We start from the raw sequence: 18,642 nt of genomic DNA on the forward strand, positions 1-18,642 counted from the left end.
AAGTACATTTTAACCTGCTTTGCGTACTACTAATATTACCTTAAATCGTTGGCTACAAAATTTCCTGTGTGCATCTCCACTTTTGTAAATGACTCATTATCTTAATAGTATAGTTAAGGAGGTCAAATGAATTTGTGTGCACCCATTTGTGCGTTTTTAGTGGACGGTCATTTTCCTACCGTGCAGCAGTGCCACTCGATAGAAAATTATTTCGGAATAATGCACAATAATTGAAGGGCTGCGAACCATAGTGGGCCAAGTACCATTTTTTAAAAATGGAGAAAATTAAGGTTAAAGTTTAGTCACTGCTATAATTCACAGGCACAGATTACAGAGACTACAACATTTGCATGTTATAGTTAATAGATCCATTAATCACTACAAAGCAAAACACAAAGATTATAATACAAATAAAAATACAAATAAAATACAAATAATACAAAAATAAAATACGAATACAAATAAAATACAAATATAAAGTAAATGAATACCATCATTTTCCACTGGAGTGGATTTGGCCCACTTTGGCTCTAAACCGAAAGGATGAATTTTAACAGTACGCCAGTGGGCCAACTCCACATGGCACTGTAAGGTACTTCATTTTGCCGTAGTTACATCACAATATTGCAAATTCTTAAAAAACTTATGATTAACTGGTGGAATGAATGGAAGTATGGCAAGTAAATCATCATATTTAGCTTTTGTCAGCTTAATGGGTGCTGTGTAAGCAGGACTCAGTTCCCATGGTGAAGGTACTGAAGTTGTTACCTTTACAGATGGCCTGCCCTTACGACAAGGTGAAATATCAAGGATTTTCCATTCTTCCACTTCGTTGAGGGTGTACCTGAACTTAATCTTAAGAGGTTCATTAGACTGGAAATGAAACCACCTAATTTTGAGAGACTCAAACTTCTCCCCATCTACTGTTTCCTTATGATACACAAAGTTTTTTGAGAGCTCCTTAATATTCACAAATTCTTTCTGTTCCATTTTCTTCACACTAAAGGGCTTATTTCTCCTACATTCCTTAACTAAGGTCACATAATCTTCTACCGAAAACAGTGATTTTGCCTTATGTTTTGAAGTTTTGATGGTACTAAAATCTCTGTCATTAGGCAAATATGAATGGCCAGGTTCTAGGAACTTATGATCAATAGTTTTAAATTGGGAATAATGAACTAACGTGGCCCACAAAGATGCAATATATTGATTCCTATTCTGACCACCACAAGTGTCTGAATAGGCTATTAAATGATTTGCTGTTGTGCTGATGTTCCTCAGGTAATACAGAATACAATCATGAACCTACTTCTCTTGGGCTCCTTTGTGCTGTATCTTCACCCCACAAGTACATGTACCCTTTCCTACATTATACACCCAAAACTGCCTCTTGTAAAAATAAACTCTACTTGTTATTAAGGGAAGGGGGAGGATCTGCTGCATGTCAAATCACTGCTTCTATTTTCCTCGTGGCCGATGTCCGCCATGATACTACGCATATCACGTGACTCAGAGCAAGCGAGGGATTGGTCATGCGAATTTGGCCCACTATGGCACTACCTCCAGCGGCTAGTTCAATTTGGTTGATATTTTGTGACCCTGTAGCGCATAAATGGGAAGACGTGGAGATAGCCCAGTTGGAGAGATAATACCTAAGTCAGAAATGAAATGCTAGGTGGCAATAACTCAATTTTGACGGTTAGTGGATTTGGCCCACTATGGTTCTCAGCCCTTCAGTTATGTGCTATTCCATAGGCTTCTGGCATCTTCAGATCCACTTATGTCGAGCTTCCTGGAAATGGCGATTGAACAAGATAAACAGATGCCACCTGAGGTAAAAGATCTGCTTTTTGACAGCGGCCCTTCTGATAGTGATAATGACTAGAGCAACGCGTGACTAGGATTTTGATTGAAGAATATAAAATATCGAATAAAACATTTCAGCGCGGCAATTCTGACTTCTGATTCGTTATCAGTGACCTTAAAATACCTTATACCCAAAGTTTTCCTTAAATCCACTAAATTTATCATTTTTGATCCACCATTTTGAATTTTGTCATTCCAACATTAGATTCGTAATCGTTGACCCCAAAAATCTAAAAAGAACAGTGTTTTGTAGGATTTTATGTCCATTTTTCTACTATGTCCAGGTTTTGAAGCAAATTGGTCCACTGTGCAGCTGCACAATTTCCAATAGTTTTAGCTTCCGTTAAAACTCTAACGTTACTCACGGTAAATAACCGCAAACTTTTTTTTTTATTGCTTACTTGTTAGCACTGATGCTTCTTCACTCAGAACACAAATCATTAATCAACTGCCACACCATGTGGTTCCGGTAATGCAGAAGTGAGCGACGGAGCAAGGTTTCGGCTGTTGCCAAGTCACGTGACATGAAATTGCGGTTGATGCTTCTTCAGACCACTCTATTCTGAGACCACAATGCAAACAGCTTAAATATGACCCACACCCAAATTTAATGAGCAATGCTTCTATAAAACAAATATTTAAAAAAGTGTGGTTGGTATTCAGGATTATACGGTATTTACTGACACTTACAGCAAACTAATAAGAGTTATAAGCAAGGATTATTTTCCTCCCTCAGTTCAATATTTAAAATTAAGGTGCATGATAAACGCGAGTAAATATGGTGATTTACTCCTTGTTGCCTGATCCTTGTCAAACTGTAGTTTTACGCTATTGTATTATTAATATGAAAATTTTGTTTGCTAAGAGTTAATATTAGTAAAATAAAATGTTCATTGCAGCTGTAAATTTTATATATTTGTCTTTGTGTCTGCTAAGACACATACACTTATGAAGCATTATTTTTACTATAATTGGTTTGTTGTAGGCTGGCCGGACAACTAGAAGAATGAAGGTTCAAGATGAAAATGATCCAAGTTTATCCAATGACCAGTAAGTGAAATATGCCAATCTGATAAGAGCCTTTTTCTTAGCATTTCTAACATTGTTTCTTCACTCGTTGCTGAGATAGGAAATATAATAATAATATATAAATCAAAGATAGTGTGGGATTTTTTTAAATGTTAAAATGTTATTGGGAACTGATGTCAACTTATGTGCAGCCTAACCTAAGAAGACACTTTTTTTACGATTGGTTTGTATCATTCACACAATCAGTCACTACTACTCTGTGTTTAGGGTAGTCGCCAAGGTGGCAGATTTCTTATCTGTTCTTTTCCCAGCCTTTTCTTGAATGATTTCAATGAAATTGGAAATTTATTGAATGTCTCCCTTGGTAACTTATTCCAGTCCCCTAACTCCCCTTCCTATAAACGAATATTTGTCCCACTTTTTCCTCTTGAAGTCCAACTTTCCAACACTGTACTGAATTGTATGGCGGGAATCACCACGTGCATCTCAGCTGAGCTAAGGTCACAAATAAACCGTTATTTCTTAAACTTTGATGATTTTATTCCAATTTGTTGCTTCATGGGTTAGCGTCATTGTGGTGTTGTCATGCAGTTTTGGTCACTATTCCAGTCATGGAAGATTATGTGGGAAGGAGAATATATTTGTCACTTCACCTAAATAAGAGAGAGACTGAGCTCGATTGCTGCAGTCCCTTAAGTGCGGCCAGTATCCAGTAATCAGGAGATAGTGGGTTCGAGCCCCACTGTCGGCAGGTGGTTTTCCGTGGTTTCCCATTTTCACACCAGGCGAATGCCTGGGCTGTACCTTAATTAAGGCCACGGACGCTTCCTTCCACTTCGTAGGCCTTTCCTATCCCATCGTCGCCAAAGACCTATCTGTGTTGGTGCGACATAAAACAAATAGCAAAAAAAAAAAAAAAAAAGAGAGAGATAATATAAACTTCAAATTGCAGGTTTTATGGTTGGCAAAATGTACTGCTAATGTTCAGACTGCAAAAATGTTTGTCTCTCCTAAGGCAACATTAACAGAAAGATGAAGAAATGTTTATAATTGCCAGCACATGAAGAGACTCATTTAGAGGATCAAAGGGAAGAAAATTCCACAAAATTGATAAGACTTGTTACTGGTTTTCTGCAGGAGAAACTAAACTGGGGTATTCAATTAGTCACAAAGTTATTAGAATGAAGGCACTGGAGGTAGTTCGGCTGCAGCTAGATGGGCATTTTTAATGCAGTATATTTCTGTTAAAGAATAACACCGAAATATCCACCTAGTGGTGTGAAACCTGCCGTGGCTAGATATTATTGAAATTAACATGCAACACTGAAGTGCTGCTGTATAATATGAATTTTGTATAGATACCACTTCACAGTGGAACATAAAACATTCACACATTCCACTGCACATTGTTTTATGATCATTGATTGTGGGCAGTGTTTGCCACAAAAACAGGGATTCCTTCAACCATATGTGGTGCAACCCATCACTAGCCTATTCCCAGAATAACATCCAGCTATCCACTTCCACTCATGCCGTGCTAAGATGATAAAAAACATGTTTACTCAATTCTTTGCTTCGTTGCACGGTTTGAAGTTGATGAGACCTGGCCTTCGAGCATACTATGGAGGGCGAAGCACACTTTTCTCGTACATAAGTGATGGACACAGAATTGCCATGTATGTGGAATCTGCACCTCCAATGAATGTGCGTGATTGTCATGAAAGTGCATGACAAAACTCAACAGCAGGTCAGCCAATAAAGTTGCACTTGATCACTTGACACAATAAAACAAAACATCGAAATTGACATGGAGCCAGACTGCATAGTGAACGTGCAACTGTATGATATAGCTCAAGGTCCCAGGACATGCGATGTGCGTTGCAAACATGTTATACCCACCCTACAGGAGAGAGACTCACAACCATTGCTGTCTGCTATGCTTATAATGCCTTGTTACTTCAGCCAGAACCCTGTACATGCAGTAGTATTACAGTCCTCCACTACTCACCTCTCGGCACCGCACAGATGTCCCTCGCTGTCTTCCCGTATGCTGCAGGCAGCTTAAACTCTTAATATCTTCAGACTTAAAAGTTTTCCATTTAGGTACTTCATGTGTTCAAATCATTGTGTTGTTTCACAAGCAATTTTTTCAAGAAAGGGAGGAATTGCTAATTTACAAATCAGCTTGCTTAACTGCTCATTATGATTTCTCTCGGAAGATGAGGTGCAGATTGGTAAAGGGGATTTTCTTAGTACGGGCAGAACAATGCAAGTCAAAGTTTCACATGCTCTGGTAGAAATAAACTTTGAAACTTCACACAATAATTGGAAACTTTTGGTCATCATCAACTGTAATTCTTTAGTTGGATAGATGATATAAATGAAATCTGTCAATGGGGAACTAATTTTATTCTTGCCAATAGCAAGTTTACATTGAGTTTCCTTCTGCACTTGACGTACTATAAAACTTCCAATATACGTCATCGATGCTTGTTCCGTAGTAACAAATCCAAGACCTGAAATTTAGATCAACACTGAGTGTATGCAAATAACAGTAAAAATAATAGAACATAAATAGTGAGAAAATATTTTGAATAATTGAACTTATGTGGAGGTTCATTAAGGCTGTTTAAGATATTCGTCACTGATTAAACATCTGAAGAACCTAAATGGAAAACGTTTAGGTCAGAAGATATTAACCATCTTACTAACAAAAGTCTTTATACAGTTCTTTAACACTTGTATAGTTATACAGTGAATAAACCCTGTATAAGCATTGTATATTTTTCTTACTAATACGCATTGCATGTATACACTCGTTCCAAGTCGTAGGAATCTCTTCCTGCAGTTCACTGACGTAATTTGCACGTTCACCGCCTTTATGTTCGCTTCTGGTGGTTATCTACGAGCACAACTTTCCGGAAAGTCACGCAGTAACACGGCATATCGAAAAGGCAGTAGCAACACAAAGACAGCTGGAAATTGGCTTATATTGATATCAACATTTCTTCAGCTTGCTTATGTAATGAACGCCACGAAAGAAATGGAAAAGCTTAAGAAAAGACAAAGGGTTCCTAATTGGAATAGTACGGAAAACTTAAGCAATTGTAATTGAATCGGCGAGTTGAAAAGGGTACACATTCCTAAATCCTCACTTTCCAGGAGAAAGAAAAAACTGTTTTGTAGCTAAAAGAAAGGTTTGATCAAAAAAGTTTATATTAGGCATTATACATCATATATCTGCGTATTCAACTACAAAGTATGGAAATCATATTACGTACGGTTTTCAAGTTATACCATTTTTTATGTCAAGGAATATGTCCCTTTTTATACTCAAATTTGAGAAAGATCTTTGTAGAGGCAGATAATGTATAATAAACTTGCCATTTCAGAAGTCTATTAAGCAGTAACACATTACACAAAAATACGCCCAAGCATCATTTCTTTTATGGTTATTCATTGTCATTCCGTCTCTTTAAAGTGTTTTACTTTACAAAGATGTCTAGCCTCCATAACCTCTGAATGGTGTATGTTTAAAATATCGTGAAGATCATCACTGTTATCGTCCATTCTTTCAATGTGTGTTCAATGTTAAATGGATAAGTCGAATATTTCACCACGATTACATTACTGCAGACAGTAAATTCTTCGAAAATAAACTGCTCACCCGTTTCTTTTTCCGCTACTCACTGCTATACGATGCTTGTACAAGAGTCCTGGTCTGTATAAGCAATTCAATGAATAACAGATGTATACACAGGAGGCTTATACACAGTTTATTAATAACGAATTTTACATAAACGGTGTATAAACCTTGTATAAAAGTTATACACCATTTTTAGTAAGATGGTAAGAGTTTAAGCTGCCTGCAGTATACCGGAAGACAGTGAGGGACATCTTCACACTGTTGTTTCGTAAGCTTTTTTTTTTTTTTTTTTTCTTCAGGAAAGAGAAGAATTGCTAATTTACAAATCAGCTTGCTTAGTTGCTCATTATGAACACTGTCGGAAGATGAGGTGCACATTAGTAAAAGGTACTCTGCGAAACCTCTATCTGCACATTCTTGCCTGATGTGGTATTTGCTTCTATTTGTCTTTTACTTCTCTCTGTGTGGAATGATAATGAAAATAAGCCTATTTTCAGTATCCTGTTAATGCTGAATATTACTGCACTACAATCAAACATGTCATTACTTCCTGAAATAGGTCTTAATTTACTGAAGAACTTCATTTTCCAACCAAGATAGCCTCTCATCGCCTACGTCAAAAAAGTGCATTTTCTCTTTATGATGGTGTTCATTGGTGCTATTTATATCATGAACACGGAACCATTTCTTAATGAATTTAAAAGAAGTAATAGTTGCACTGCAATTCTTGAAAGCTTGTGCTTTCAACTGGGAAGAATTTTCCTTCAAATATTCCATAGTAGTGATGACCACTATAGAGAATAGTTCTTTCGCTCTTTTTACATTCATCTTCTCGAAGTTTGTAGGTGCAACGTTTCCTTGTTAATAAAGGAACAGACTTAATTATTTCCCATGATTGCAGTTCATACAAGTTTTCTAAATGGCTTCCTGTTATTTCTTCATGCCTGTCTGTCATTTTCTTTTTAGAAGTAAGTTTCTAACATTCTTCAATATGTAGCACTGGTAGGAAGCTAGAAGTAAAGGTCTGCTTTGATCTTCCAGATGACATACTTGTGGCTTTATTACTTTTCCTTCAGTCATCTCATCATGTTTGCATTCGTTTTGTGATTGTCGGTAACTAACCTCAGTATTACAATATCACAAGTTCTCCGAAAACTGTAAAAGAGTAGTTAGTGGGACATAAAACAAATAACATTATTTATTATTAAAATCACAAGCCTTCACTTGTTTAATTACTGACAGTGTTAGGGTGTATAGTTCAAGGCCAGAAAGTTTCTTTAAGAAGTAGTATGCCACAGGAATTTGGTAGTTGGTTGATAAATCATTTATCAGGAAGCACAGTAAATTATTTGCCTGTACTGTCCCATTTTCTCTCGCATCTTGAAAATTAGGTACATCATCGGGTACTGTAGCTGCTGTTTGATAGACATCTCATAAATAATTACAGAACACTTTATTTCAACATTCAGCCTTTCCTGTTCTGCTTGAAGCCTGGCTTTCACTACTGTCGGATTTTTTATTATGGACACTCGAGTTTAGGCTTTAATTACAAACGAACCAATAGGCCTATGGAAATTTGAGTTATACCAATATTTTCCTTGTTTAATTCTACATTAGCGTATATAAAACGCATTGTTTTCGACGTTCATTAAATATTTTTTATTTGTGGTTGTAGTGAATATTGCCCGGATTTTTGGCTTCTTCTCTACGAAGCGCTCACTTAGGAATATATACAAGGAAAACGACTTGTCTGATTCTAATGAAATTTGTATATATTATAACCACATGCATTTATAGTATAATACTCAAGTTACAATTTTTTTCAACCACCCTGAAAAAAGTTCTTATCATTTTTCTAAAGCAACTCTTTCTCAGCCCAGGATAAACGTACGGCAGAAAACTTGGGCTTATTATGAAGCACGCAGTCATGGTTATCAGAAACTACAACAACTGTAACCGTACAGAGTGGTACCGAATTTATGAAGAGTAATATTGAAGGGAGGTTTTGTCCACGCCGGACAGTGCGATTAACAGCAGGCCGGGTGGTGAAATTGGGCGCAGTGTTGCCGCGTTCAGTAGCAATCACGCGCGCAACGAACAAAGTACACTCGCCCCGGGCAGTTGTGAAACGGAATGCCCGTGACCTTGGTTTGTCCGGAAGCTATTTTCAGTTTTCCTATGTTCTGCATGTTGACCACGTCACTTCAAGATGCCTCCGAGACCGCCGTTATCAGAGGGTGAACTTGCAATGATTTTTTTTTATTTGCTTTACGTCGCACCAACATAGATAAGTCTTATGGCGGCGATGGGAGAGGAAAGGCCGAGGAATGGGAAGAAAGCGGCCGTGGCCTTAATTAAGGTACAGCCCCAGCATTTTCCTGGTGTGAAAATGGGAAACCACGGAAAACCATCTTCAGGGCTGCCCTCAGTGAGGTTCGAACCCACTATCTCCCGGATGCGAGCTCACAGCTGCGCGTTCGTAACCGTATGGCCAACTCGCCCGGTTTGCAATGATTTCGAGTGCTATTTTTTCTTTCAATGTGAGGGGAAAAAGTAGGGGACAAGAGGTTCCCTGTGTACCAGAAGGTGGCAGATTGTCTTGGATTATCGCTGTCGTCAGTGAAGAGAGTAGGAGCCGCTTCAAAGGAGAATGATGGAAATACGTCATCCAGGTCATAATTTTACGTATCGGAAGTGAAGAACGATTTCTTGACGGTGCAGAACTTTGTTTTAATGGCAAGAAAAGTAGTGGTGATTACCAGAATGAGATGAACTCGACTCATTATGAAGAATGGTTCAAGAAAGTCCTGAGTTTATTTCCTCAAAGTTCGGCCGTCGTTATAGATCAAGCTCCATATCATACGAGGATCGATCCTTAATCTAAAAACCCGAACATGTCATGGCTGAAACGTGAAATTATACATTGGATAACGTCAAAGAATATTTCACTACAACCTGGAGTTGACGATTATAACAAATTAACTAAATCAGAGCTGATTGTCCTTGCCAGGCCTTAGTTTCAAACGCCGGTAAAGAAGCTGGAACAACTGACTAAACGACTTCGACCAGATGTAGAGATTATTTGGTTACCAGTGGCCCATTGCGAGCTTAATCCAATCGAGCTCATTTGTGGTTACGTAAAAGGGAAAAGCAAAAACAAATATCGCTAACACATTAGAAAATGGTAGAGGTATGGAAGCAATTTACGCTTTATGCCGAGAAGCCTTACGTACCGTGACCCCTGAACTCTGGAAACAATGTATTAAACACGCGAAGAAAATTGAAGACCACTACTGAAAAAAAAAAAAAAAAAAAGATGGACTGTGTGCAAATGTCCCTTATTTCGAGCCAGTCATAAGCAACATGAATGAGAGCAGCAGCGATTCTTCGGAGCAAAGTGATTTTTCAGACGAAGAAAATTGATAGAATTAAATACCGTAAATATATGTAAATAAAAATAACTCTTGTAAAAATTGTACAGTGTGATATTTCTAAATTAGGAAGTTAACCATTTTTAAACCTGCCGTTGAAGGTCCAAAGTCCTTATGAGAAAAGGTGATGGGAAGTGGAATTTATAAGAGGAAATAAAATTAAAGGTTGAAAGTAAACGAAGAGATGTGTTCGTTGCGCGCGTGATTACTACTGAACGCGGCAACACTGCGCCCGTTTTCACCACCCGGCCTGCTGTTAATCGCACGGTCCGGCGTACACAAAACCTCCTTTCAATATTACTCTTCATAAATTCGATACCACACTGTACGGTTACAGTTGTTGTAGTTTCTGATAACCATGACTGAGTGCTTCAAAACAAGCCCAAGTTTGCTGCTGTACGTTTATCCTGGGCTGAGAAAGAGTTGCTTTAGAAAAATGATAAGAACTTTTTTCAGGGTGGTTGAAAAAAATTGTAACTTGAGTATTACACTACAAATACATGTGGTTATAACATATACAAATTTCATTAGAATCAGACAAGTCGTTCTCCTTGTATATATTCCTAAGTGAGCGCTTCGTAGAGAAGAAGCCAAAAACCCGGGCAATATTTATTACAACCACAAATAAAAAATATTTAATGAACGTTGAAAACAATGCGTCTTATATACGCTAATGTAGAATTAAACAAGGAAAATATTGGTATAACTCGAATTTCAATAGGCCTATTGGTTCGTTTGTAATTAAAGCCTAAACTCGAGTGTCCATAATAAAAAATCCGACAGTAGGTCTGTTACACCTATTTCAGATGATGTTTCCCCTATATAACTGCTCGGTGAGTTCCTTGATGGCAATTTAAACAAAGTGCTTGTAGCAAAGTTGTACCCTTTAGGTGAAATAATTCCCACATTACACATCGTGTTAAAGAATTTTCTGACCATCTGTGTGATTTTCTTAATAAAGTTTACAATTTGATCCAAAATAAACGAACATCTTATGTTGGAAGGTTTACGTTAGTTAATTTCTAGCCTGGTTTTTAAACATGTGTAGTGCTGGTTGTCAAATTGGTGCAACTGCCTCCTGTGGTATTCTTCCTCCATGTCTATTTGTTTAACTTTTTTTATTTGCAACACTTTAATTATTGTTAGCATGAACTTGCTGTTATGATCTGCCAGATTGGTACATTGCGCGTCGTGTGGATTTTCATCACCTCTTTCTGTTTCGGGAGTAGCAGTAATGTCATTATTTCCTTGAACTATTGATGTATCCACAATGACACACACAAATGCTGTCAACTTGTGTACACGGATTTATTTACAATTATTCACAAATTGAATGCACATAATCTTAATCACTGCATCACAAAAAAAAATGAAATAAAAAGGCGTATGGCTTTTAGTGCCAGGAGTGTCAGAGGACAAGTTCGGCTTGCCAAGTGCAGGTCTTTTGATTTGACACCCGTAGGTGACCTGCACGTCGTGATGAGGATGAAATGATGATGAAGATGACACATACACCCAGTCCCCGTGCCAGAGGAATTAAACAATTATGGTTAAAATTCCTGACCCTGCCGAGAATCGAACCCGGGACCCCAGTAGCCAAAGGCCAGCACGCTAACCATTTAGCCATGGAGCCGGACACTGTATCACGAGCAAAACACTTCACTCTGAGAACATCAACAAGCCACCATTTTAACAATTGCCCATCTCAGCACCTGGAGGTTGTAACCTAGAAACAGTTGTAACAGTTGACTACCGACTGCCTACATCGGCATGTCAGCCTAACCACAACACGTGTTCACCAGTGAAACTCCTACTAAACAATAACTCGTCTCTCCCATCAACACCACCTCTTTATATATGTGCCTGGCCAGGCTTCTAGTAAGATACTTTACCAAAATAAATTCTCGAGTGCCTAAGAACATGGTTATAATGTGCAGAATATTCTACCGTCATCTTGTCTGATCTAGAGCCATTCTGGAGGTTACAGTGTTTTTCACAATTCTGTAGCGGATTACACATCGTACACAGGTAATGATGAATTGTATCATATTAATTTACCGGTATTTACATTAACTGAGCTCATATAAATGTCTATATACAGTGCATGTTTCATGACATAAACCCACAAACACTGCGATCATATTGCATGTACATATGATGTCATAATAAGAATGATACTAACTGGATGTAAACACTTCATAGCCATGGATTATAAGTCATAATAATAATAATAATAATAATTCGAGCTCGATACTTGCATTATTTACCCATGGGTGAGAGAATATTGTTTCCAAGTTATATCCGTTTATCACACTTGCGTCACTATGTACTCATCGTCCACCTTCCTCTTCTTTCCACGGTTCATATTATGTTTCACAATTTCTCTCCTTTCTGTGTTTTTTTTTAGGTGTTTGATCTTCTTGTGCTTCTTCTTCCTGATACATTTCCGCTTATGCAGGTCACTCAATAGGTGTTTTATGTGCCGGATAATCGTCAAACACAGTGGGAGGAACATTATCCTTCAGTTTCTTTCTTTTCAACCCAGGGCGAAAATCAGATTAACTGAAATGCTGCCCGCATATGAATGATGCTCTTGCCTGTAAATTGGGTACAAATACATATCTAGAAATAGCACTGAGCCATTTGTCTGGGCTCAGAATTGCATGGAAATTCATGAAATTAAATCCTCTTTACTTTCCCTCTCTTACTCGTACAGTACGGCACACAACAGTATACTATTGTAGTTGCCACCATCTACGACAATTAAGCATTACTTTTCCCGGATACATACATAGGCCTACAGAAGCACAGAATAATTAAAAATAATTTTTAAAATGTAAACACAGTTAATACAATTGAATCCATGCAATAGAAATACACCTTACGTTCCTAAAGTGTAATTCTTATTCAGTCGTAGCTGATCAATAAGAAACTCATTCACAATCACAAACACTTATTTAATCACCAAAACACATGTATTAACAAGGGAAATTCTAGCCTAGTGGAACAAAGAAATCTGTCAAGAGGGACATAATTCTAGCACTCCTGTGAGCAAAACGTAAACTACGAGCTGTTCGCTGTTTAGCATGGAAGTCGAGGCGAGGGGCAAGACGTTATAAGCATAGCAGATGGCGATGGCACAACTGTTTTTATGCCAAATGGGACTCCACTGCACATTGTTCGTCAGGTTCAAGAGTTTTCAGTAACATATTTGGTGAGGATCAATTGCGTAACTAATAGTTTCCAATGCTTGATTGCCCATATCACCCAATCTAATTCCCGGAGGTTTGTGATTGTGGGACCTCCTGAAAGCCAGCGTTTATCAGAAGTACATTTTTACATGTGCCAACCTGAAGAGAAGCGTATCAAGAGAAGTATTGGACTTACCCATAGAGATGCTTCAGACAGCAAACTAACCTAAAGCTGTCCAGGACACAAATGGGTGCCATTTTGAGAAAATTTTGTAGTGTGATGGAGGCTACATCCACAAAAACACGGGATATTGTATGATATGGTAATGGATGATAAGTATTTCATTGGATTTGCTAATTTTTGTTCCTCGTGTCTTTGGCAATGTTCGCTTACATTTCCTGTTCATGTAATTGCTTGATTTCCATATGGAGACTGTTTATGGAAAGTTTATTTGTAACTCCACAGTATATTAACAGTATAAGGTTTAGATCTTATAATAAATGTCTGGATGAAGTTGAATTATATAGTTTTCTTCTTTACTAAATTTCTAGCTCTTTGGATCAATGGCTGTGTCAGGCTACAGATCCCCAGGTCATGGATTTGCACCCGGCATGGGTAATTAGATTTTTAAAAGGAGGAAAGAAGTCCATTCTGCAGTACATGTCGTACAGCGTTGGCATGGAAATGGTCTCGGGTGCTACATTCAGTGTTTACAGAACAAAATTAAAAATCAGCAGTAGGTCAGTCGGTAGAGTTTCACTCTGTCACTGGATAGAGTAAGACAAACATTGGAATTGACTTAGTGTCAAATCAAAATACTTGCCAGTAGTAGTTCAGACCCCAGAATTAGAATAGTAGTGGAGTGTCTATTGCTTTTAACATTTATTTTGTATGTTTGTTTCAGATCCTTAGCGGCAGCATTACCTAACTCAGGTGAGTGTTAAAGTACTTCTGTGCTTGTATGTTTTATTTCTGTCTTGATTTTAGATTCATTTAATTACTCTTCCTTTCTATCTCTCATTTAGAGAATGAATCCCTGTGTGAGAAGCCACGGCAGCGTCGGAAGAAACTATATATGCCATCTGATGAGGTGGTAAGTAGTGAAATTCATAGTACACTGTGTTTGACAAAGACTTGATAAACCATTACTAGTTGAGTACAGTTACTTCATTTCCTTGTATTAGGCTTCCTCTTTGTGATATTTTAGAAATGCAATAAAGCTGTGATAAACCGCTTTTCAAGGCATCACATGCTAAACCTTTATTAACCAGGTCCTCGTATTAAGCAGAAAACAACCAAGTATGCGTGACAGTGGCATCAACCAGAAGATAAAAAGAAAATATATTTTTATAATGATAGTATTTTGGACCGATAAGGCCCAAGAAAAGTATTCCTCATGCAGCCGAGATGATGCAGTGGACGGAGGTGACAAGAATCACATACAGATGTATTGAAGGTGTCAGTGGATGGTGCAAATTTGAAGTGCTTTAAATAAGCAACATTGAGCTTTTTTTTTTTTTTTAATTTAACAACACATTCAGTTTTTAGACCATCAAGCAGGAAAATAAAAGGGCAGGGTACGAAAGGTCCAGAATAACAATTAACCAACATATACTTTACCAAATCGGAAAAGAAATCAAGTATTACTTCAATACTGTATTAACCATTTGACCTATTCTGTTTTATTTGTGAGCCTCCGTGACTCGGGCGGCAGCGCGCCAGCCTCTCATCGCTGTACACCGTGGTTCAAATTCCGGTCACTCCATGTGAGATTTATGCTGGACATATATATATATATGCACCCTTACATATTGTTTATTAAAAAAAATCAAAATCTCTTTATTTGCAAATGAGGTGTCTACCTCGATGGCAAATTGTACACTAAAATACATTATTGTCAAGCACTAAATATTAAATTAACAAGAAGAAAATTTTCCTATAATACAATATTATACAATTTACGCTAACAATTTTTTCTATTATATACACAGCTCATCCTTAATAAATTTATATTGTTTACAAAGTTCTACTTATAATATCTCCTGTACTACTTACAAATATAGTCAACTGATATATGGTATGTGGAATTACTTCAAATGATACTATACATCTGGTATAAGATTAAACTTCACATTGCATTTATTTACTTTTTTTTTTTTTTAAACCCATTCTGGAACCTAAGTAGCATAACGACCTGCTGCGTCTTGACCAGAGCCCCTTTTGCCACCACTTTTCAGAGTTCCTGAAGGGTCTTCACAGCTACCGTATCGGTCCCAGGGCCCTCGAAGTCCCCACTGTACTTCACCCCTACAGGCAGTCCCCTACTTTGGCTGTCCAAACTGCTTAGACCAGGAGATGGAGTTAATTTATGCACACACATTTTTTATTTACAATAACCTGTACTGGTCGAATGCCCTCTAACCTTTCATTTATTTTCTCTGTTCCTGTTTATTCTTGAATATCTGTACAGATTTTGGAAAAGGATCAAACACTACCCCTGGTAAACTGTTCCACTCCTTCACACCCTTCCCAATGAATGAAAATTTACCCCAATTGCCTCTGCTAAAATTCCTTCTAATTTTATATTTGTGGTCAGTCCTGCCGATATAATTATTTTGCAACTGAAGCCTCTCACAGATATCTCCCCATGCTTCTTCTCTTGTATAGGCTCTGTATAATCCTATAAGTCTAGTTTTCTCCCTTCTCTTACTTAAAGTTTCCCACCCAAATTCCTTTAACATTTCTGATACACTACTCTTTCTCCTGAAATCCCCTGTTACAAATCTTGCTGCTTTCCTCTGCACACTATCTATTTCTTTTATTAGGTATTCTTGGTGAGGATCTCAAACACTGTTTGCATATTCCAATAATGGACGAACCATACTTAAGTAACTTTTCTCTTTTAATTCTTTGTTGCATCCTTCAAGTAACCTCCTCATGACATGTAACAATCTGTATGCTTTCCCAACCATGTCATCCACATGACCCTTCCAGTGCAAATTACTTTCAAATCTCACTCCTAAATATTTGCACTTGCCATCTTTTGGGATAACTACCTCATCCAAAGTATATTCAAATTCAGGTTTAAAGCTCCTGTTTGTAAATGTTGTAACAGTTGATTTGCCTCCATTAACCTTCATATTATTCTCTTCAACCCATTGTTGGATACTCTCAAGGTCCCTTTGTAATTCTGAACAATCCTCAATGTTATTTATTTCCCTGTAAACAATTATGTCATCTGCATACAATCTTATTTTTGATGTTATATTGTTCCCTAAATCATTTACGTTTATAATTGCAATTCCCTTAAAAACTTTCTCTTCCTGCGATACATTATTTCCTACTTTGACTTTCTGATCCCTTGAATTTAGAAATATTTTTATCCAACTTTTAACCCTTACGTCCAATCCTATTCCCTCCAATTTATTTAATAATATTCCATGTTCCACTCTATCAAAGGCTTTGGAAAGATCTATGTCTATGCAATCTAATTGGCCTCCTGAATCCAATTGATCTGATATGTCCCGCTGAAATCCCACCAGTTGTGCCTCACAAGAAAATTTCTTTCTAAATCCATACTGGCTCCTCATGAACCAATTTTTATCATCACATATTCCTCTGATGTACTTTCATATTAAACTCTGCAGTATTTTACAAACTATACTGGTCAGGCTGATTGGTCTGTTGTTCTCTGGTTTCCTTTTATCACCTTTTCCTTTATAAATTGGTATTATTATAGATTCCTTCCATTCCTTTGGTATTACACTATTATTTATGACATAGTCAAAGAGAAATTTTTAAATAAGGCACTATGTACCACCCCATTGTCTTTAATACCTCCCCAGTAATTTGATCACTTCCTGCTGCTTATCCTTGCTGAAGCAGTTGGATTTCTCTGAAAAATCTTCATTTGTGAATGAGAAGCTTCTTGTTTCCCTCTATGTCTCTCCCTCTCTATCTTCTGTTTCGGTTTCCAACTCCTGACAATCATCTACTGCATCTCTGAATTCCCTACAAAATAGGTTTGCTTTTTCAGTATCTGTTAAATAGTGTTCACCCCCTTCTCCCACCATTGTTGGAATTTGGATTCCTTTTCCTTTTTGTTTCCTGATATATGAATACAGCTTTTTCTTTTCCCCTTTGTGGTCATTACCCTCTTGAAGTATGCCATTCATATAATTCTCTTTTGCTTCCTTTTTCACTCTATTCAGTTCCCTCATTAGCTGTTCTCTAGTTTCTCTACTCTCCCTACCCTCTTTGATTTTCCTGTTTACTATTCTACATTTTCTTTTTAATTTTCTTATTTCCCTTGTATAATAAACAGGGTCTGAGGTCATTTTACCCTTCTTAACAGGTACAAATCTCTTCTCTCCTTCCCAAATGATTCCTTTAAATTTAGCCCAAAGTGTAACCACATTACTCCCTTCACTTATCTAACGACTGAATTGTGATTTAAGGTCAGTCCCAAATTCATCAACTTTAGTTTTTCTGTACAATTTCTTGTCTTGTGTAACCCTCTTATTAAGCCTTTTTGGTACGAGTCCTACATCCATTATTACAGCCTTATGGTCTCCTATTCCTTCAATTACCTCAGTTTTATCAACAATTTCCCATGGTTTAACCAAGAATACATCTAGTAAGTTATTGAGACAAGTCGGTTCTTGTACTACTTGCGTAAATCCTCCCTCCCATAATAACTTATTTGCCAGTTTCTGTTCATGGGCTTCACTTGCAGCTCCATTCCATTCAATTTCAGGCAAGTTTAGATCTCCCCCAATTATTACCATATCATTATTATTGTTTTTATGAGTATAATCTATTATTTTCTCAAATATTTCCATGTCTCTTTCCTCTTTTCCAGGCCTGTATGTTCCTATAATTCCCACCTCCTTCATATTATCACAAACTAATTTTATCCCTAATATTTCGTCCCTTTTATCGGTAAACCATTCATGTGAACAATAAGTTTCCTTCACCAGAATGAACACCCCCCTCCCTTTTTATCTCCTCGGTCTCTACGATAGACTGTGTACCCTTCTGGAAATACTTCTCTATTACCCACCCCTTCTCTCAACCACGATTCCACTCCTATCACCACATCAGTCTCATAAGATTGCGTAAATCTCTACAACTCTACAATTAATCCACGCTTCAAACATCGAAGTCTTTTTAATGTCTACTATTACATCTTTTCTAATTTAACCTTTTCGCTGCTAATATTGTGAGCGACTATCCGAACCCTCAGTGCTGAATTATTTTTAAAAAATAAAATCCCTCAAAATACGTGAAAAATATGAAAATTGTGCAAGATATTTCATATGAATTGGCAAATAATTCCAGAACAGCTTTCGTTTTAATTTTTTTCACAAAAAATAACAGAAAAATCAGGGTTGTCCATGTGTGCCCAAAAAAACTTAAAAAAAAAACTATATTCCAATTTAACAAGTGCTAAATTTTCACTAAATTGGACAACACTTT

At 37.2% G+C, this 18,642-nt stretch overlaps 1 protein-coding gene across 1 annotated transcript in view; it reads left to right on the forward strand.

Annotated features, from left to right (window-relative positions):
- Positions 1 to 18,642, forward strand: part of LOC136866805 (kinesin-like protein KIF20A) — a 430,278-nt gene that overhangs the window by 386,573 nt on the left and 25,063 nt on the right. Inside the window, exons 26-28 of the mRNA XM_068226714.1 lie at positions 2,852 to 2,916; positions 14,069 to 14,097; positions 14,190 to 14,257. Of these exons, the coding sequence (XP_068082815.1) occupies positions 2,852 to 2,916; positions 14,069 to 14,097; positions 14,190 to 14,257 (162 nt within the window). The remainder of the gene's footprint in view (positions 1 to 2,851; positions 2,917 to 14,068; positions 14,098 to 14,189; positions 14,258 to 18,642) is intronic.

Source organism: Anabrus simplex, chromosome 3 (genome assembly GCF_040414725.1).
Source record: "Anabrus simplex isolate iqAnaSimp1 chromosome 3, ASM4041472v1, whole genome shotgun sequence".
NCBI classification, from domain to species: Eukaryota; Metazoa; Arthropoda; class Insecta; order Orthoptera; family Tettigoniidae; genus Anabrus; species Anabrus simplex.